At 33.8% G+C, this 23,385-nt stretch overlaps 1 protein-coding gene and 1 long non-coding RNA gene across 2 annotated transcripts; both read left to right on the top strand.

Moving 5' to 3' along the window:
- The first annotated feature begins 3,009 nt into the window (after positions 1–3,009).
- On the top strand, positions 3,010–3,619 carry LOC135134529 (uncharacterized). The gene is made up of 3 exons (XR_010281337.1): positions 3,010–3,084; positions 3,142–3,322; positions 3,407–3,619. It is a non-coding gene; the product is annotated as an uncharacterized LOC135134529 (long non-coding RNA).
- Positions 3,620–17,828: 14,209 nt separating this feature from the next.
- Positions 17,829–22,667, top strand: LOC135134516 (uncharacterized). The gene is made up of 4 exons (XM_064063223.1): positions 17,829–18,011; positions 20,328–20,627; positions 22,025–22,255; positions 22,322–22,667. The coding sequence occupies exons 1-4, from the start codon at positions 17,916–17,918 to the stop codon at positions 22,526–22,528; spliced, it is 834 nt and encodes a 277-aa protein (XP_063919293.1). The 5' UTR covers positions 17,829–17,915; the 3' UTR covers positions 22,529–22,667.
- The last annotated feature ends 718 nt before the right edge of the window (positions 22,668–23,385 follow it).

The raw sequence follows: 23,385 nt of genomic DNA, 5'->3' as shown, positions 1-23,385 counted from the left end.
GAAGGTTTTTTTCTGTAACAAACGTTAAAGAGTGCTTTATTCTATTCAAAACTGCAAGGGTACATAAAATAACACTTTAACAACGGTAGATAAAATACTTCAATTTTTCTTTACGTCAAATACATAATTATTTTCTATTAATAGTTAGTTTTACAATTAATGTTTCCAGAAAGATAGTTATATTTTTGAAATAGATGTGTTCCGTATTGCCATAATCCCACAGATGTATTCATATCGTGTTTTTCTCCCCTATTAAAGATTTACCTGAGAAAAACGACTATTCTCATGGTTCAGTGTCGTTAAAATCGGTAATTCCGAGTTAATTAAGTACAATAATAAAAAAATTGGTCTAAAGAGTTTAGACAGTACTTCCCTCGCTGTCGGAAACGTGACGACTGCATGCCTATTATGTTTTTTTTTTTCGCAGTAGATTTCAAAGCATTCGATTTTGTAGTTCCTGAGTAAACCAGTAAATAAATTTACGCATTCATTAGTTTTTTGAGTCACCCAGTATATGCAAATTCAAAAAATATTAATGGAATGATAAATTACAAGAAGAGACTCATCGCATTTTGTATATTCTAGATAGGATTTATTCGGCAAACTTTTGAGCCGACGTCATCAGTTTTTTGGAGAAGATAACCAAATATATTTTGACTAAAAATTTATTATGCTCTTTATAACCTTAAAACATCTGCAACATTTCAAAACATTCGGTTCTGTAGTTCCTGATTAAATCAATAAAATACATTTACGCATTCATTAATTTTTTTGGGTCACCCTGTATATGCAAATCCAAAAAATATGAATGGAATGATAAATCACAAGAAGAGATTCATCATATTTTGTACATTTTAGATAGGATTTATTCAGCAAAATTTTGTGGTGACGTCATAAATTTTTTAGGAAGGATGAGTAAATACATTTTGATCAAAAACTTACCATGCTTATGATAACTTTAAAACATCTTCAAGATTTCAAAGCATTCGGTTTGGTAGTTCCTGAGTAAATCAATAAAATAAATTTACGCATTCATTAATTTTTTTGAGTCGCCCTGTATATGCAAATCGAAAAAATTTGAATGGAATAATAAATCACAAGAAGAGACTGACCATATTTTGTACATTTTAGATATGATTTATTCGGCAAACTTTGGAGCTGACGTCATCAAGTTTTTGGAGGGGATAAGCAAATATATTTTGACTAAACATTTATTATGCTCTTTATAACCTTAAAACATCTGCAAGATTTCAGAGCATTCGGTTTTGTAGTTCCTGATTAAATCAATAAAATATATTTACGCATTCATTAATTTTTTTGAGTCACCCTGTATATGCAAATCCAAAAAATATGAATGGAGTGATAGATCACAAGTACAGACTCATCATATTTTGTACATTTTAGATATGATTTATTCCACAAACTTTTGAGCTGACGTCATCAAGTTTTTGGAGGGGATAAGCAAATATTTTTTGACTAAAGATTTATGATGCTCTTTATAGCCTTAAAACATCTGCAACATTTCAAAGCATTCTGGTTAGCAGATTAAAAATTAAATTTCAAAATGTTGTTTTATAATTTTGATTTTTTTTCCAAAAATCTGGACGTTTCGGGTGAAAAGTCGATTCAGAGTTGTAAACTATATGTGTAGGACTATGTTATTTTATACAATTGAAAACCCATTTACTATGTACAATTTTGAAGTGACGTCATCGCATTAGTGGTGGGGATGATTAGACAAATTTTGGTTAGCGTTTTACCATCTACATGATATTCTTAATATAAGTACAAAATTTCACAACAATCGGTCGAGTACTTTCGGAGATTATCTGTCTAATAAAAATCCGGGACAACAGACGGACAGACGGACAGACGGACAGACGGACGGACAGACGGACAGACGGACAGACGGACAGACGGACAGACAGACGGAAATGGGAGACCTATTTCTTCGTCTTCTAGGGGTCATGAAAGATCGAGAAAACGTAAAAGTAGAGAGTCGGCCGACGGACTCGATTACAATACTTCCTTTGCTTACGCTCGGGAAGTAAAATTAGTTTGATTTCAATGTACTTATTTAATAATGCAAAATAACACAACACAAATTAAACACACACAGAAAAAGCAGAATTAAAAATCTTCTTTAAAAATGGTGGTATACAGTAACGTTAAATGTGCTAGCGTACACCCTCATTTCATTTGTCGCTGCGGTTCTACTTTGCTCCCGATCTAAGTATTCTCTCCTGCCTCTATTTCCTCCCCTGCCCTTGTAACCTTCTCTATTCCTGTATATATCCCTTGTTGCACCCCTGCCATTTCATCACCCCTTCCAACTTCCTTGTTTCTGTTTCCTCTCCGTCGATTGTACTCCCTACCTCTGTACCCTTCCAAGCTTCCTTCACTAACCTCTTGCCTCTTTGTCAGACTGCCGTCCTTTTTGTGTATAGGTACTATCCGGAATGGCTACAAGAGTTGAGTTCAGCTTGTTCAAGAGTGACTTATCTCTAAGAGCCGTTTGACACGGAACCAATTTTCGTACTAAATTGCTTGTATACAAGAATTTAGAACTGGTTGTAATTTCTCGCGTACAATTTAGTACTAAAATTAGTCCCGGCTCTAAGACAGTTTAAAGTATAAATTGTACAGTGTTGATAAAAAATCTTTGAAAATACTTACGAGTTATTTTTCTTTTTTTAATAATCGTTGTTTGGTCATGAACATTGGGCCGTATGATTAAAAGTGAGCATTTGCTCGTACTCGTTGTTTTTGGAGCATATCCTTCGCTATATATGAATAAAACAGTGAGCAAACGGTTTTGCTCATACTTTGGTGTTGGAGCTTGAGCAAGTGCTCTAAATTTGAAGTAGCTGCTTACACTTGAGCAAATGATATGAATAAAAGAGAGCGTTTACTTACATTATGGAGCACTTGCTCACAAATTGATGCGTCTGCTATAAAGGAGACGCAACTTCTGTTGAGTGGAACAGTATTTCGGAAAATGGCAGACATGGTTGTTCTACGAAAAACTAAACATTATAAGGAGCGTAGGGAAACCAACATAGGTGACTATAAAACCTTGTACAGGTAAGCGTAGAACATTTGTCATTATAAGTATATTACGATTAATAGCACGTATTGCAGATTTTCTGCAGAAAATGTTACTTGGTTAGCAGATTACTTTTTAAATGATTGTACTGAAACCAGGGGAGGTGCTTTGTCGCCAAAAATGAAAATGAAAATTTTTTTGAGGTGTTTGGCCAATTCCGGTTTTCAGTCAGGAATAGCAGAAGAATTAGGCGTTCATCAGTCGACAGTATCAAAAGTAGTTACATTTGTCACAACAAGGATCACAGCAAAAGTTTCATCATGGATCAAATTTCCTCACACTGAACAAAATATTTTGCAGGCTTTAGAAGACTGGCAAAATGTCAATCACTTTCCGGGGGTCATTGGGGTCATTGATTGTATCCATATTAGAATTGAAAAACCAGGTCGTCATGGGGATGAATATATCAATAGAAAAGGATGGCCCAGTATCAATGTACAAGCGACTTGCAACGCCCAAGACGTCACCTTTATTAGAAGACGTTTCTTAATTAAAACAAACAAAAAGAGTTGAATATGCATTGTTAAATATCGTTTATTTGGTATAATACACATATTATCACTGTCAGTTTATTCCAGTCGTTCCATGTTCTTCAAAATATACTCTCTTTGCATCCTTGCGGTTTTTAGTTGCTCCAACAACACAAGTCTTTGTAGTTCCGTTGTGGTTAAACTGTGTGTTTCCTCAGTCTCGTAGTTGTAAAGTTTTGACTTCTTGGGCTCGGGAGAACGTCTACTCTTTTCACAGTTCTTTTCCTCTCTGTGTTTGGGCTCACATTCTTGTGCCCTTTTCGCCATACCTGCTACAGCAGGTTCTACAAAAAGTGTTATTTTATAGAATTATAGAGTTTATTATGTAAAAGGGTATATTATGTGTATTAAACACAGATGCGATAGGTACCTACCCGGAATTTTGTTGATTGTTGGATTATCATCTCCTTCAAGTATCTTATACAAGATCTTCTCCCACTCATGTAAAGTAATGCGTTTGTTTCCGGTCTTCTATTTGTCGGTCTTCTTCTTGAGCCGCGATTTCATATTGTTAATTTTTTTCTTCAACTGTTGTTGGCTGATGCGAAGCCCTAAGTGGACTTCATACAATTCCACCACCTCCAGTAAGGATTTTTCTTTTTTTGCTTTTTCATTTGGTAACTGAGATTTTGATAGTAATTCAGGTCGTTTTTCGATTTCTCGGACTATAAATAATTGGGAATTTGCAGTTTTCCCAGCACCGGACCCCGGCGATTCACAGCCACTTGACGAACTCATCTGTACAATGCACTGATTATAACCGAACTAAATGAAAATCATGGATAGCGAATTGTGGTTTTTTAAATAATCTCTTCATGGTCGTCGTTCTTATAGGAAATAAGCTATCGATGGGTGTTTTTATAATGATAACGAATATGAGCGTTTGCTCCAGAGTAAGAAGCAAATGCTCTTAAGTAAAAGGTTTAGTTTATTCATACTGATTGAAGTATGTGCTCATACTCGTACTTTTTACTCTAAGCATGTGCTCATACTTCGTACTCATGCTCACGAGCAACTGCTTCTTTTTATTCATACGGCCCATTGTCACGGCAACGTAACATAAACACTTGCTCTTTCTCACAAAAATGACTGTCGCGATATTCTTCGCGATAATCATAAATGTAGTAGACTTTATATCTATTATAATAAAGTAATTAAGTACATATTTATAAAGAAGTATATGACAAACAACTATGTTACAATTTTAAAATAGCTTTTTTTTTGATGCCAAATATGTATCTAAATTATCAAGTCACGCAAAAAATCAAAACAATAAAAATCTTCTTAACCGACACTGTGACTTAAGATAATTATGAAGTACCTAAGACACCATTTAATCACTCGGTTGATCATTTGATATTTTTACAATGATATTGTTAAAAAATTAGTGAAATAATGGGAAAAAGTGAGTATAAAAATATTTTTTTGTCATTTTGAAAATTTTGATGTAGTCTATTCCTTATTGCCACTTCGACATTTGAAGTTTAAAAGAATTATCTTGTCGCATCCAGTGCCAGTATACTCGCCGTGACAAAAATGCAAAAAAAAGTTACAATACTTAAAGGTGTTTTACACTTTGTTACAATGGAATGCCGTTGACCGGTCCAGCATTTTCTGTTCGTGACGCTAGACTACTCAATACCAAATGTTTTTTTCAATAACTAAACGTACGTCAAAAAATTAGTCCTGATAAAGTCAACCCACAATGAAAAAACCAAGAAAAAAATTACTTCTATATTGTAATGGAATACTAGTAATTTCACCTTTTTTAGGTTATTAGTCACAGATAAGATATATTTTCCCGCCAACAGTTTGGATTAATGATAACATAGTAGAACAGTGTTTTTGTTACATATATTTTCTAAACATGGTCGGAAAGGTAATTTTGTGCTGAACAACTCTTAAAAGAGATAATATACCCGTCGTCCAAAAAAAATTATTCAAATTTTTATTGTCGTCCGGTGAACCATTAGTAAAAATGAAGTAAATTCTAATTTTACATAGAAAAACGCGCAAGAAGCACTAAAAAAATGTTCCACGGATTTCTGTCGACAGATATGTAATTACGTCTACGAACATTTAACCTGCCTAGAATATGTAGAAGGATCTAACTCTTTATCAAAGCCTCATGTATTCGGAAAGAATGGATACTTGGGTCTTTCTCTTAAATCTTTCTTCGACTTTCTTGATTTCTCGATGAAAAATTATCAGCAAAGAAATTTAAATGAGACATAATTTGTGGAACATTTGTTTCCTAAAGATTCACTGATCACTAAGCTAATTGATTCCAATTTTTTCCGTATCATTCAAATAGGCGTAGAACATTTGATACTTCATTCGAATTTCAGGTCCAATGAAAATTCCTAAATATAGAAAACGTACATAATATGAAAACTGAAATTCACTGTAATATTTTAGTTTTTACCTAGGTTTATGTTAGCAGCAGAAAGCTTAGGAAATATTGTTTTCAGATGTTGAAATGCTTTCTCTCCTGTATTTCAGTTCCATAAAAAGCACATATACTTGGTGTATCCAGATAGGAAGCCAGTTACTAAAGCTACAATTTTTAAATCGTCTATCAAATTGCACTCAAACTTTTTGTCGTTAATACAGTTTAACAAGTGTTAAATATTCTCATATGTTTCTGCAGTTTGTATGGAGTATGCAGTCGGCAATACTACATATTTATTCCCATTATGCAATAGTACACCTTTAACTGGAACTGTCTATGAACAAAAAAGTTTTTGACGACGTAGGCATAATGTCTTATTAGATAGTTATTCTCCACAAAATAACCTTTCAGAATACATTTTCAGAATGTTTGTAACAAGAATTTTTTCTAAAATTGTTCGACTGTGTAATTATTGCCGATAATCACCGTCAGTTAGGATTGAGCAGTGAGTGAGCTTGTACGTAATATCTTTTCTTTTGTGTTCTTGAAAACAATCTTAACAACGTTAAACTCAACGTGATTTGATATGTCAGAATGTTAAGTGACATAATGTCTACTAAAATAAATTACTAAAATCCATGTTCAAAATCTATAATTACATTGTGGGTATATACGAAAATGAACTACCAAGTAGTTTTTTTCATTGTGCGTCGACTATATTTTATCATTCGAGTTGATTAGTTGAATGTCTAAAATAATTCTAAAACATAAGTTATACACATTTTTTCTAGTTGTTCACTAGATTGAGAAAGGGATAATTTTAAAAACGAAATTTTGCAACTTTGCAAAAACGTTGCCAAAATAACTAAGAACAACTTATTAGCTTATTACAAAATTGAGGACTCACTTTGGAGATCCAGAGAGCGGTACCTATATCAATAATTAGCTAACCTGAAAGTGAGCTCTGGATAATTGTAGCATCATAAAACATTACACAAATCTTTCTCATGCAATTTAGAACAAAATTCGAAAAAATTGAGAATTCTCCTTCTCTTCTATTGGAGATTCAGATAGTGGTTTATCAAAAATTAACCGTCCGGAAAGTAAAAACTGCAAAATCGCAGAGCGATAAAACTTCACAGAAATATTCCCGCGGCAATGCAGAACAAAATATTAAAAAACTTAGAATTCGCCCTCTCTTGTTTTGGGGATCCAGAGAGTGGTAATTTTGAATTAGGGTCTTAGAAAATAATGAGTGCACATTCGCAGCATCATGAAACAATTAAGCAGAAATTATAAAAAAATTGAAAATTCGCCCTCTTTTGTGATATATCAGAAGTTAGTCGTCCTGATAGTAACGAGTGCATTAGCGGAATATTATAAAACTTTATATAAATATTGTCGAGGCAATTAAGGATAAAAAATCTAAAAAATGAGAGTTTTTCCTTTCTTGTTGGAAATCCAGAAAGTGGTATATCTCAAATCAGGCGTCATGAAAGTAACGACTGCATCATCGCAGTGTGATAATATAATAGTATATTAAAGAACGAGTTTCATAAGGCAAATATTGAGGCACGAATCCAAGTTTATAGAACGAGCGGCGAAGCCGCGAGTTATATAAAGGATGAGTGCCTCAATGGCCTTATGAACGAGTTATTTATACTATTTTTTCTACCGCACACGTTTTTTCCCAAAATTTAATTGAAATTTGCATTTTTTTTAATCTGGGGGCTTTTGCCGTGGTTGGTGATGAGTTGGTCTGACACTAACCACGAAATATTTGAGGTTCGAATTTTCACAACAACAATTGTAATTCGAATCAATTCGAGTTTTTGTAATTTAAAATTGGTTAAAATGTCTTGCGAAGAAGTTACGCGTCCGGAAACGTGGGAAATTTTAAGTTTAGATTTGCCACTGACATTCACCTGACATTTCTCGTCACTGCTACCAATCTTACCGATCTAAATTACACCAGATCTATTAAAGAACGCCTTTCCGCTATTAACGAACTGCTGTGACGTCATTTGCGTGCGTTAATAGCTCTATTAGAAAACCAAAAAACGTGGGCGGTAGAAAATAAAACTTTAGACAAATGTTCCTTATAAGACAGTACAGAACATAATATTAAAAAAGAGGGCATAAACCCTCTCCTGTTTTGGAGATCTAGAAAGTGGTAATTTCGAATTAGTCTCTTCATTTTGTCCTGAATTGCCTCCAGAACATTTGTGAAAATTTTTATGATGCTACGATTATGCAATTTCTGTTATTCCACTTTAGTCCGGTCATAATAGACATTTCAAATAACAAAAACTCCGACAGAGCTGAATTTTGGTAGAAACCTTAGGTTCACCAGTAGAAATAAAGGGGCAAAAGTCCCCATAGATCCCACGTGTGCTAAAAATGTTATTCAAGGTCAAAAGTCAAAATTTTTGTTTTTTTGGATTTTTCTCGAAAACAGTAAGTTTTATCAAAAATATAGTCCTACAGACAAACATTGTAGACCATAAAATTGTCTACAAAAATGGTCCTTTTTTCTTAAGAATCACCATTCCCAAGATATCGCCGTTATAAAAGCTGAAGGAGTTACATTCTACATGATATGCACACAAATTCCACGTATATACATAGTCAGACTCTTAATATAACTAAAAATGCCATTCGTGCCTCTTACATGTGTAAAATAACTACGAACAATATAATAAATAACTACTAATTCTGAGAATATACACGCAAAAGAAACTCAGTCCCTTAGCCAGTCCCTTCTACCATAGATTGATAAAATTATTTACTTTTTAAAACCTGGAAAGGCTCAACAGCGAACAGAAATATATTCTTCAAGAAGCTTATCTGCTTATCCAAAATGCTAAAACCATGTTTTATTGTTACATGCAATAACCGGTTGCGATACTACATCAGCAATGTTCAGAAGGGGTTAAACATCAGTACTGAAATTATTTGAAAAAAAGAACTTGATTGCGCTAAAGTATTTGAAGAAATTGACTCGTCTCCTCAAACGATGATCACAACAGGAAGTCGCTTTCTCCTTGCTGTTTATGAAGCTCCAAAAAAATTAATTGTATCGACACGTATAGCAATTTAACTTTTGTAAAAAAAACACGAAATAAGAAACAAGTACAACTATCGTGTCTTCCTCCAACATCGGCTTCTGCTCATCAACACTTGTATCGAGTATACTATCAAGTTCAGACATGGCTAGGCTAACAAATGAACCTCGAAGACTGGGGTTGGAAACTAACAGATAATACTTTGGATTCAAGCTATAGGTACTCCGAAAAAACTCCTAAACATTATTTTTTGCAATTGCAAAAAAGGTTGCTGTACTAGATGTGGCTGTAGAAGAGTAGGGTTGTTGTGTTCACCACCGTGCACTAATTGCCAAGGCCACTCTTGCTCGAATGTCAACAGAATCCAACAGACAAAGATTCATGTGATAACGATGAAGACAAGCTGATTCATCTTCAGTTGAACAATTTATAGACATCCAGCAAGAAAAAAAGGAAGAAGAGGAAGAAACTGAAGAAGTTATGACTGTTGATGTCGAATTTGAAGAGCATGAATCAGATTAAAATGGAAACAGAAATTAGAACTATAGTTTAATAAATCAATCAACTATATCAATATCAAAATCAATAATCATCATGCAGTAAATACAGTATTTTCCCATGAAACTCCGTCATTAGAGATCGTAGGCCTACTGGGGAAACCACATTAAAAAAACCGCGCCAAGTACACTAACCCACAGGTGGTGTGGAAATGTGTGCATATCATGTAGAATGTAACTCCTTCAACTTTTAGAACAGCGATATCTTAGGAATGGTGATTTATAGGGAAAAAAGTATAAGGACCATTTTTGTAGATAATGCTCTATAATTTTTGTATGAACTATATTTTTGATAAAGTTTACCGTTTTCGAGAAAAATCCACAAAACCAAAAATTTTATTTTTGACCTTGAATAACTTTTAGCACACATGGGATCTATGGGGACTTTTGGGACTTTATTTCTACTAGAGTACCCAAGGTCTCTACCAAAATTCAGCTATGTCGGAGTTTTTGTTATTTGATCACTATTTTTATATCGATTTTGACCGGACTACTCACTTTCTTCAAAGCACAAGAAGGCGAATTCTCAATTTTTTAGTATTTCGTCTTGAATTGCCTCGACAACACCTGTGCAAAGTTTCATGATGCTGCGAGTATGCAGTAATTGTTTACTGAGAGACTAATTCGGAATTACCACCACTTGGATCTCCAAAACAAGAGAAAGCGAATTTTCAATTTTTCAGGATTTTGTTCCGAATTGCATCGGGAATATTTATGCAAAGTTTCATGATGCTGCGATTATGCAGTCGTTAATTTCAGGACGACTAATTTCTGATATTCCACTCTCTTTAACTTCAAAGCAAAAGATAGCGAATTCCCAATTTTTTAATATTTTGTCTTGAATTACCCAAAGAACGCTTGTGCAAACTTTCATGATGCTGCGAGTATGCAGTTATTGTATTCTGAAAGACTAGTTCGGTATTACCATCTCCAGTATATGCAAAACAAGAGAAGGCGAATTCACAATTTTTCAATATTTTGTCCTGAATTACTTTAGAAACATTTGTGAAAAGTTCAATGATGCTGCGATGATGCCGTCGTTAATTTCAGGACGACTAATTTCTGTTATTCCACTCTCTTTAATTCCAAAACAAAGGAGAGCGAAATCTCAATTTTTGAATAGTTCGTCTTGAATTGCTTCCGAAGCACTTTTGTAAAATTTCTTGAGGCTACGAGTATGCAATATCGTGTTCTGAGAAACAAATTCAGAATTACCATCCTCCGGATCTCTAAAAGAGAGCGCTAATTCTCAGTTTTTCAATTTGTTATTGTAAACTATGTCAACAACGTGTGTGCAAAGTTCTAAGATGCTACGATTATGCAGTCATTCCGTACAAGAAGATTAATTTCATATATACAATCCTCAAGATCTCCAAACTAAGAGAGGGCTAATCCTCAATCTTTTAATATCTTATTCTAAATTGTCTCAAAAACGTGTGTGCAAAGTTTTATGATGCTGCCGGTATGCAATCAATTTTAAAGAGCGACCAATTCCAGATTTACCATCCTCTAGATCTCTAAGACAAGAGAGGGTTAACCCTCAATTTCTTAATATATTATTCCAAATAGCCTCAGCAGCTTGTGTGCAAAATTCTATGATGCTACGATCTTCAGTCAATCCGCACAAGAAGATTAATTGCATATATACAATCCTCTGGATCTTCAAAAGAAGAGAGAGCTAATCCTCAATTTTTTCATATGTTATTCTAAATTGTCTCAGCAACGTGTGTGCAAAATTCTATGATGCTACCATTATGCAGTCGTGCCTTACAAGAAGACTAACTAAAGATGTACAATGCTCTGGATCTCCAAAACAAGAGAGGTCTAATCCTCAATTTTTTAATATGTTATTCTAAATTGTCTCAACAACGTGTGTGCAAAGTTCTACGATGCTGCGAGTATGCAGTCATTCGTAAAATGAGACTAATTCCTGATTTACCACCCTCTGGATCTCCAAAACAAGAAAGGGCTAATCCTCAATTTTTTCATATGTTATTCTAAATTGTCCCTTCAGCATGTGTGCAAAATTCTATGATGCTACGATTATGCAGTCGTGCCTTACAAGAAGACTAACTCCAAATATACAATGCTCTGGATCTCCAAAACAAAAGAGGGCTAATCCTCAATTTTTTAATATGTTATTCTAAATTGTCTCAGCAACTTGTGTACAAAGTTTTACGATGCTGCGAGTATGCAGTCATTCTTAAACAGAGACGAATTCCAGATTTACCACCCTCTGGATCTCCAAAATAAGAGAGGGCTAATTCTCAATTTTTTCATATGTTATTCTAAATTGTCTCAGCAACATGTGTGCAAACATCTATGATTCTGCGAGTATGCAGTCATTCTTTACAAGAAGACAAATTCCAGATATACAATCCTCTGGATCTCCAAAACAAGAAAGGGCTAATCCTCATTTTTTCAATATGTTATTCTAAATTGTCTCAGCAACATGTGTGCAAACATCTATGATGCTGCGAGTATGCAGTCATTCCTTACAAGAACACAAATTCCAGACATACAATCCTCTGGATCTCCAAAACAAGAAAGGGCTAATCCTCAATTTTTTAATAAGTTATTCTAAATTGTCTCAACAACGTGTGTACAAAGTTGTACGATGCTGCGAGTATGCAGTCATTCGTAAAATGAGACTAATTCCAGATTTACCACCCTCTGGATCTCCAAAACAAGAGAGGGCTAATCCTCAATTTTTTCATATGTTATTCTAAATTGTCTCAGCAACGTGTGTGCAAAATTCTATGATGCTACAATTATGCAGTCATTCCTTACGAGAAAACAAATTACAGATATACAATCCTCTGGATCTCCAAAACAAGAAAGGGCTAATCCTCAATTTTTTAATATATTATTCCAAATTGTCTCAACAACGTGTGTGCAAAGTTCTACGATGCTACGAGTATGCAGTCATGCTTAAAGAAAGACCAATTCCAGGTTTACCACCCTCTGGATCTATAAAACATGAGAGGGGTAATCCTCAATTTTTTCATATGTTATTCAAAATTGTTTCAGCAACTTGTGTGCACACATCTATGATGCTGCGAGTATGCAGTCATTCCTTACCTGAAGACAAATTCCAGATTTACCACCCTCTGGATCTCTAAAAACAAGAGAGGGCTAATCCTCAATTTTTTCATGTGTTATTCCAACTTGTCTCAGCAACATGTGTGCAAATATAAATCATGCTGCGAATATGCAGTCACTTCTTTCAGAAAGACTTATTCCAGAGTTCCCACCTTCTGGATCTCCAAAACGGAAGGTTTTAGATTATTAATTTTTTGTCATGTGTTGTCCTAAATGATCTTAGCATAGTCAGTCCCATGTTTGAAAATGTTGTGAAAATGCAAGTATTTAAATGCTGGAGTTTCACGAAACCGGTACAGACTTCAATGAATTTTTGATATATTTTTCTTTTTTGTTGATGTAAATCGTAGAATTTGAGTTTATTTTAGATGTTTTGGTTTAAATTAATCATCGGAGCCAAGTTGCTTCATTAGGTGTAGATATAACCATAATTAATGCCAGGCCGAATTTGGAACCTTATCGTATACTGCCCTTTTAAGAAGAATCTCTGGTATTTTATCTTAAGATTCCTAATGTCTTTGTTTGTAATAATTTAAAAGTATCCATAGTGTCATTTTTTAAAGAACTTGAAAAAGTTTTCGGATATTTAATATATTCTTTTGAAATAATTTAAAACAACAGTGGAGCTGCTTGATGCTTTGTATTGAAAAGAATCTGAAAGAATTTTTACTTTTTGAAAAAGGTGAATCCATAGCGTTGTTTTTGAAAATTTTTTTAAAAGTCTTGGGATATTTATTGCCTTTGTTAGAAATAATTTAAAAGAATCTTGGAGGTCTCTGGTGTTTGTGGGCGCCTCTGATATTTTGTTTTTAAAATTATATGAAAAAGTCTTAGGATATTTAGTATATATATTTTTAAATAATCTAAAAAAATTGGCGACCTCTGGTGTTTTGTTTTTAAACGAATCTGAAAGAATTTTTGGAACTCCTGTTGATTTCATTTTCAGAAAATTTGAGAAAGATGTGGAATCCATTGTGTCTTTTTTTAAGAATTTTAAAAAGTCAAACGACTGCGGTTTTGTTATTGAAAACATTTGTAAAATCTTGAGACATTTACTACCTGTGTTTGAAACAATTTAAAAGAATCTTGGAGGTCTCTCGTGTTTTATTTTCAAAAGAATCTAAACGAGTTTTGGAAGTCCCTGTAGATTTTATTTTCAAAAAATTTCACAAAAATTTTGGGGTCCATAATGTATTTTTTTGAAGAATTTGAAAAGTCTTGGGGCCTGGAATGTTTTGTTTTTGAAAGATTTGAAAAAGTCTTGGGATATTTAGTATTTTTTTTTTAAATAATTTGAAAGAATATTGGTGGCTTCTGGTGTTTTGTTTCCAAAATAATCTGAAAGAATTTTTGGATCCCTGTTGATTTCATTTTCATAAAATTTGAAAAAGTTGTGAGATCCATGGTGTCTTTTTTTATTAAATTTAAAAATCTTGAACGCCTTCAGCGGTTTGTTTTTGCAAAAATGTCTAAAAGTCTTGAGAAATTTACCACGTTTTTGGAAATAATTTAACGGAATCTAGGAAGCCTCTGGCGTATTATTTTCAAAAGAATATAAAGGAATTTTGGAAGCCCCTGTCGATTTCACTTTCAAAAAATTTCAAAACAATTTTGGAATCCATAGTATCTTTTTTTGAGAAAATCTAAAAAAGTTGTGGGCGCCTCTGATATTTTGTTTTTAAAATTATATGAAAAAGTCTTAGGATATTTAGTATATATTTTTTTAAATAATCTAAAAAAAATTGGCGACCTCTGGTGTTTTTTTTTAAACGAATCTGAAAGAATTTTTGGAACTCCTGTTGATTTCATTTTCAGAAAATTTGAAAAAGATGTGGAATTCATTGTGTCTTTTTTTAAGAATTTTAAAAAGTCAAACCACTGATGTTTTGTTATTGAAAAAAATTGTAAAATCTTTAGACATTTGCTACCTTTGTTTGAAACAATTTAAAAGAATCTTGGAGGTCTCTCGTGTTTTATTTTCAAAAGAATCTAAAAGAATTTTGGAAGTCCCTGTTGATTTTATTTTCAAAAAATTTCAAAAAAATGTTGGGATCCGTAATGTATTTTTTTGAAAGAATTTGAAAAGTTTTGGGGGCCTCAGATGTTTTGTTATTTTACACGAAAAGATTAAGAGTAAGTAAATCGAAAACAGGACTTGACTATTATGGTATAAAGTTTTATAATAAATTACCTGTTGCTGTTCAAAAACTAGATTTAACAACCTTTAAAGATACTGTCAAGTCATTTTTAATATCTAAAGCTTAGTATGACACTAGCGAATTTTTATTAGATCCTACTGTTGTTTTCATGTAGTGTTCTCAATTATGTAAACTTGACATATAAAAGATGTATAGCATTATATGTACCAATAAAATTATTATTATTATTATTATTATTATTATTGAAAGAATTTGAAAGTCTTGGAATATTTAGTACCCATATATTTTTTTAATTAATTGAAAAAAATAGTGTTTTGTTTTCAAAAAAAGCTGTAAGAAATTTTGGATCCCTGTTGACTTCATTTTCATAAAATTTTAAAAAGTTGTGGGATTTTCAAAAATCTTGAACGCCTCCGGTGTCTTGTTTTTGAAAAATTTTGTAAAAGTCTTGGAATATTTACTGCGTTTTTGGAAATAGTTTAAAGGAATCTTGGAAGTATCTGGTGTATTATTTTCACAAGAATCTAAAAGAATTTTGGAAGCCCCTGTCGATTTCAGTTTCAGAAAATTTCAAAAAAATTTTGGGATCCATAGCATTTTTTTCTTGAAAGAATCTAAAAAAGTTTTGGGCACCTCTGATGTTTTGTTTTTCAGAATAATATGAAAAAGTCTTAGGATATTTAGTACATTTTTTTGAAATAATTTGAAAGAATTGGAGACATCAGATATTTTGTTTTTAAAAGAATCCCAAGAATTTTTGGAACCCCTATTGATTTCATTTTCAAAAAAATTGAAAAAGTTGTGGGATCATAGTGCCTTTTTTAAAAGACTTTTAAAAATCTTAAACGTCTGTGGTGTTTCTGGAGAAGTTCTGGAGAAGTCTGTAATGTGATTTTAAAGTTTTTTTATGTTATAATTTGTGTGCACCGTAAATTATTAGAAATTACAGACAATTTGTAAATAAAATTGCTACAAACTCACGTACTGAAATTTTCGCCTGGCTTCTTACTATAAACAAAAAATCATCTTATAGATTTTAATAAAACCCACCAAAGATCTTTCCAAAGACTCCGTTTTTAGGGATCACAAAATTATTTTCAAAACTGTATTTTACGTCGGTCGTTCCTTCTTGGTTTTCATAGAAGCTTTGTATGCAAAAATTCACACATATAAAAAAACATTTGGAGACCTTAAAAATACAGTAAAATTGTAATAAAAATATCTCCATTTCTAAAATGTAAAATATAACCACTAGAATTAAAACCCTCTTAAAACTGGTCGTATATTTTTTAATACAAGCATGCCTTTTACCCACATATATCACCCGTTTTTTTATTAGACAGTTTATCCTGACTGGACGTTGTCTAAATCCAATTCAGCACGAATCCATCTTCTGCCGAAAAACGCTCTAATCCCGCATTTCTCATAGTGTTCCAACTTTCCTCAACGAAAGTACTCCATACCCTCACGGCATCCTTCCGCACTCAAAAACCCATCAGATAATGACATAATTAAACCCGAGAAGTAAGCCACTGTAATTGGCCTAGTCCACAACAATATCGCTGAAAATCTAACACCATTAACTAACTGTACGCGATGTTGTGTCTACCCGATCGCAAAAAACGGCAAAAAAACGATCGAATCCAGGTTAATACGAGAACGCGATTACGCGGGAAAGAAAAAAATTAGAAAAAACGATCTGTTGCATAACGATTTAAAGCGCGAGCGAATTTTCATTTTATCAGAACCGCAAACCAAACGTGACAAAGCGCCGATTCCGGGCGAAAATTTTATTGGCACGGATTCCTAATTTAAATGTCAGGGAACGGGTCGATGCGGGTAAGTGCAAAAGGAGAAAATACAAGGGTGTCAAGCCTTGCTTTATTAACGGGATAATTTTAATTTAAATGTCAGGGTAGGGGGTTTTCGGTAAATTTTAATTATGATTTTGTTGTCGCAAGTTGAAGTGGTTAAATTTGTTTAGCTGATGAGGTTGAAGCGTTAAATTTGGGACGCAAATAGCTGGGATTTTATTAAGTTTTCGATATTTTGACAATTTTTGGTTTATTTCTAGCGAAAGAAAAATAAAATTTTAATTTTTAATGCGTTGAACCGCCCGTGAACAAGGTCTTTCTCTGTTCGCTTGTACGTAATTAACTAAGTATCTATCACCACTGCATATAATGAAAGGAAACACCGAAGCGAGAACTTTATAGAACTTTAAATTACGGAATGAAAATTTTAATGTATTTTAATGGTATTTAATGGCGTTGTTTTACTACTGCAAGAGAAGCCAATAACTAGGGTGATAAAAGAATAAAAGAAATTCCTTTGATTGTAAAACTGATTAATTGATTATAATTACCACGTTGCGAAACAAAGATTGCAAAAAACAAGCTTATTTCTGCTGAAAACTTATTTTTCCTAATAACTATAAATTTTCAGTTATAACCAATTATTGTTTCATTTACACGAATAAAAATTACAACATGAATTTCCAAAATCGTGTCACATTCTTCATTAAATAACGCTACACAATTTTTTCAAACCCTGTAATCACCAATTACGTTCCCCAGTCATCCTAAAACCAGCAACCTTAATTTTGTTAACACAATAACCGCGATTCAATTTAATTAAAATCATCTAATTTCCGGAATCATCGTCACATGAACACCCGCCACAACCAATTAAAACCTCGGAAACAATACCAACCTAAATAAACTAACCCGGATGGGAATTTTCGTATCAAATAGAATTTTCACTGTCGACGTAAATCATAAGGTTGACCTTCCACCGAAGACCAGGCAAACTCCCATCACCACAAGAGATACTTACCATAACCCTAATTCTTCAACTGGTCCATACGACACACTTGCAAAGGCGCTTCCGACGCTATAAAATCTTTACCACTACCTCCACTTCTTCATTCCTTTTGCAACCACGGTGATGTACTGAGTTTTTTGCTTTAGTTGATTTTTTGCTGATTGAGAAAAGCAGTGACAAAATGGACGCTAAAGTGATTTGTGTTGTGTTATCCTTCGTCGTCCTGGCGGCCGCAGGACCGGTCGTTGATGACACCAATGGGCATATAGACAATTCGGTGAGATTTATTTTTCATTTTTTCGACGGCGTTATTTATTGGGTTGTTATCCTGTCGAGGATGCGAGTTATTGCGGCGAGGGAGGAGATTTTTTAGTGGTTTTCGGCGGTTATTGAAAAATTGGGGTTTAATTAAGACGTTGTTTTGGGAGAAATTTACGAGGATGAAGACGAAAATGGGTTAAGAATGTGTCCGGTGCTTGAAAGCCTGTGGGAAGGTTTAGATATGTAGTCACCGTTAGATAACATGTGGTGGATGGAGCACTGGAAAAATTTTAAACATTATTGGGAATAGTGGGACAACCGGTTACGTAGTTATGGTGTTAAAAAAGGAAAAATGGTTTATCATATGTCGGATTTTGTTTTGTGCGTTCGTGGAACGTGCGCATATTTTAAACTAGTTCTGATAATAAACAAGCAGGTTGGTGATCTCAGGTATTCCAGTGAACTAAAAAAACATCACATTTTTTGTGGTGAATTGTTTCCGGTTAAAAGTATTTCTATTGTAAAAATAAGGATTTTTAAAGTAGAGGTTTAAACGTGATAATTACTGAAAAAAGCTCTGGCAACATCCTGAAACATAAGCTCTTTTATAAAATTCAGTAGCATCTGTAAAATGAGCAACAATAATTTCCATAAACATCTGTTTAAATACAATAAAGCACGTGATATGTTTGAATCTTATGAAAAATTTTAAAACCAAAAAAACAAAATTTTGACCTTAGAGATCAGGTAATATGGTAGCACTTCAGCTTCAACAAAAAAAAGGAGCAATTAAAAAAGCATTTCATTCACATAAAAAATTATCCATAAAATTTGACTTGTACTGAGAAAAATATTCTTTATAGAAAAGCTGAAAATGTTACCATTAATTTACGTCTGCAAATCGATTTTCCTACATTGATTTTTCGCTAGATTTTTTTACACAGATAGTAGTTTTGAAATACTTTTCAAAGCTTTAAAATATATAAAAAAAAAAACTTAAAATATATATTAAGGAAATTTTCAGTGTAGCATTTTTAAAAACGCTATAGTAAAATGGTTATAACGGTAAGAGTAAAAATATTTCAGAACGAACTGTTCTGATATCACGGTCAGTTAAAAAAAAATTCATCTGAACAACCCAGATTCTACGATTAATTTTACGTTTGGAGTTGGATATGTCTGGCTGAACCTAAGTCGTGGTAACATAATTACTATTTAGTATTAATTAACTTCAAAACCAAAGTAATACACATCGTAGCCGTCGCAAATTAAGACAATATAACTTACGTATAGCCAGGACATATTTTTTTTCAAGCTGGAAAAGGGCAAAATTTTCAAAATATTGAACTAAATTAAAATTTAGTTAAAGAAAAACATTAGATCATTTTACTCAAATCAACCGCAAAAATTACGTATTCCTGGTGAACACATGTCTGTTGAAATGACGTTAATTAAACGTTGTCGGCGTTTAAACAACCTGTTTTGTTGGATGTGTAACCACTGTAATTTATAATCAAATTAGACTGATGTGTATTAACGTCGTTACAACGTAAGTAGACAACTAAACATGTGTGAGTATAAAATACGTTTCATTTTACGACTTTTTGACTTAAAAACAACGACCGTAAGAAAATAATAGTATTTGCAATTTCCAGTAAAAAAAAAGAAAGAAATGGTATTTAATTCTGATCTAGTATTTAAAATTAATATTTGAATGACAAAATCGGGCTATGAAAAGAACGTTGTCAATTTTTAAGATCAATTGCATTCTGAATTAAAAAAAAATGAAGTAATTTTTTCCATGGAAACAAATTTCTGTAAAAATATAAAATTTAGAGAGTTTCTACCTTTGAAATATAAGAGTGTAAGATTTTCCCAAAGCAGGTGAGATATTTAGCGATATTGAACCCCAAAACCCAAAATCATTAATTAGTAAGTTTGAAGTACTAAAGTTCCACTAAAACAATAAACAGACTAGAAGGTTAGAACAACCTGAAACTATTGCAGGAAAATAAAAATACAGCGGAAGTTGTTAGATATTTCTCAACCAGTTCGACGTTCGCTTTATGACGAAATCCTGTATAGCCCAGAATTTAGAGCGTCCAAGTTCAAGTATTAATTACTAACTGGGCTTGGATGATTCCCACCATGTTATCAATTCCCACCATAATTACCCATAAAACTACTAGATACGAAATTACCAATTAACATAAGTATGTTAAATACCATCCACTCCTGCATCCATTAGCACCAATTACCTTTTATGCCGCCAAGCCGACGTTTTGTCACTGTTTCAACAACCTAATTAAAAAAACACGTCTATTTCCTCCAGGTACACACCGGCGGCTCCACCATCGAGGAATCCCTCATGAAGAAACTCAACAACAAATGCATCAACCGTGACATAAGCTCCTGCATGATGCTCAAACTCGTGACCTACTTCAACCGCATGCTGAAGAAACAGTCCATCGAGTTCGGAGATGTCGAAATCACGCAGACCTCAACCGAGACCTTCACCGCCGACACCTCCAGGTCTCTCGAAACGGAAAACATGTCGGAAGAAGCACAGCTCAGTCAAGTAGTCGCCGATAAAATCTACAGTTTCTTGAGGACCAGGTCGCTGAAATGGAAGGTGCGTTGCTTACCTCCTGACCCCTGACCCTGATATTCCGTCACCCGTGAACCGACATGCAATGTGCATTGGGAAGTTAAGCTATTGGCGCTTCCGGCATGCCGGGATTTGTTTTTATTTGGTCGGGAAGTGTTTAAATCGATTGCGGGTAAGAACGTAAATGCGTGAGGATGTGTCGAGGATTCAGGGCCATTAAGGTTGGAAATTTAAATAATCGATTTTGTTGAGGTTAGAGTTAAAACTACACAGTGGGAAGTCAAGTCTACTCAACAATATTTTTCTTGAAAAACAATTGTCAGTTCCATTAAGTCGTCTCCATTAATTTAAAACATCGAAAGGCTTCTGTAATACATTTGTGCTGTACGAACAGAGATATTTCACAAAAAGAAGCCTTATCTTAGGGAAGAGCTTGCTTTGATTCTTATGTATCCACTTCAGACTCGACGAAACGAACAAACAAAGCAACTGCTACATTCAATTCAAACTGGAGTGCCTCATTTTTAAAAAGTTTCGATAATGATGCTTCGCTTAAAAATTTGTAAAAGTTGCTCGAACAAACTGGACTTGGAGGTTTCTTGCCAAGTGAGAAGTTTGGAAGCGCTAAAACACTGCAGTGGTTATTGATGGGAATGCGAAGACAATACATTTGCTTTTGTTAGGTTGGAAGCGATGTGTCAGCATAAATAAAAATTGTTTGATAATGAACTGGGAATATAATACGGATCTCATGAATGCAATAATTAAGCGTTCAAACAGAGGAACGAGGAACGTTGCTGATAAACAGCAAATAGGCTGTTTAATTTGTTAAGTTCATTAGTGCTTCAATTATTATTTCATTCTTCATTATATCTTTAGTATTGTAGTATCGACTTTAGCTGAAATTAATTTCGTAACGGTTTATATCCTTCTCTACAAAAATGTTTCAATTTGAATGGAATTTTCTATGTATTCAGCTCCGACACCTTCTTCTTTTCAATCTTCATGGCCTTTGATTGTAAAAAGCAATATCATCTCAAATTCCATAAAGCTGATTCTATGTCGATAATTAGTTTAATAAATTTCATTTAATGACAAAAAAAAAACGTGCAAATAGAATGTCAACTAATATTAAATAAAAAAAAAAAACGGTAGTAATAAATACTATCCTCAATAAATACCACTCGCCACTTGCTTGAAATTATTTTAATCAAAAATTTCATTACGCCGCGTTGGTTTCAACCTGACACACCTATTCCCTCACTTAAATAAATTCAGTATCAATAAAGCCCCAATCAATTCCACCATCTAAATTAAAACATTTCCAATTTCCGTTTGTACCTAATCGTTCGCAAAAGCTCCCGAGCTTAGCCTCACCTCTGAAAAAATTCAAAAATAAATACTCCGCAACAAACTTCCAGATCATGGACGGAGCTGACGTGGTAATTTCCGGAAAAGGCGACAAAGACGGCGGCTTCAACCTCGGCCTCTCCCTCCGCCCCGTGAAGAGCACGGAAGGCGACGCCAGGAAGAAAAAGGACAACGGAATGGGCGCCATCATCGCCGCCGCCGTCATGAAAATCGGCCTCCTGAAAGCTCTCGCCTTCAAGGCCCTTGTGCTGCTTGTAGGCAAAGCGCTGCTCGTCAGCAAGGTACGACATTTCAGTCAATTTGTTATCAAACTTAGTTTCTAAACGCGATATTTTTTTGGTTTTCAGTTGGCTCTAGTTTTGGCGGCTATCATCGGTTTGAAAAAGTTGCTTCATCACGAAAAGCACGTGACCTACGAGGTGGTGGCGCACCCCCACCATGAGCACCACGAGCACCACACCAGTGGGGGCGGACACGACGCGTATGGAGGAGGCTGGGGAAGGAATTTCGATGCCCAAAATATGGCCTACCGTGCCCAAATTCCACAAAATTAAACTGAAAGTTTGACAGACTGGCGCCATATTGGTGCCGTTTTTGCGTGTTGTTTATTTATTTTTTTATTTATTGTGAGTTGTTAATATTTTTTGTAATAAAAGTTGCACTGTTTATACAAAAAGGTTTATAATGATTGTTTTTGAAGGGAGGCAAGTTCCTGATTCAAACGTGCTAATGCTACAGTTTTTAATACGACAACTAAGTAGTTTAGTAGTTGATTATAGTCGAAGAGTTTTAGGGTGATCTTCATAACCGAATTATTGTTCATACAATTTATTGCTCGCTCTTTTAATTACACATTATTGTGTATTGAAAAACACGTGTGACATTTATTTGCAAAATCAGATGTTCCGGAAAGGGCAAAACCATCGAATATAATTATGTTATAATGGAAACAAAATATAACAACAATACTGCCTGAAACAGCATCGAATGTTTTCTTATCATTACAATAATTTTTGTTTGTGATTTGATGTACGCAAAAAACTTGTGTACTAGGATTAATACAGAAATTTAAGCATTCTATTTTTAAATTGAATATTAGTGATAGACTCGTAAATGTTAAATGCCATAAGTGGTTAAACGAGACCCTATGCCGTTAATGATTAATATATAATAAACTTTTCTGAAAAATATATATAAAAAAAAGCAATGGCTAAGAATTTTATGTCACGAAAATCTTGTTTATTTTGTAGTTCTAGTTTTTTAAGCAAATATTATTTTAAAGTCAAGAATTTCTGCAGGAAGTGGCTATCTCCAACATTTCCTCTTCGTGTGATTAGTGTGGAGGTTTCTTGAAGGAATTGGGGACCTACTAGATTTCACCTCCGCATACTAACCGGCTATAACGAGTCCC

This window comes from Zophobas morio, unplaced genomic scaffold (genome assembly GCF_036711695.1).
Source record: "Zophobas morio isolate AGI-343-1 ecotype UQ-CSIRO unplaced genomic scaffold, CSIRO_AGI_Zmor_V1 ptg000004l, whole genome shotgun sequence".
NCBI lineage: Eukaryota > Metazoa > Arthropoda > Insecta > Coleoptera > Tenebrionidae > Zophobas > Zophobas morio.
The sequence above is the reverse complement of the archived record's forward strand: the minus strand, read 5'-3'. Positions and strand labels throughout refer to the sequence as shown.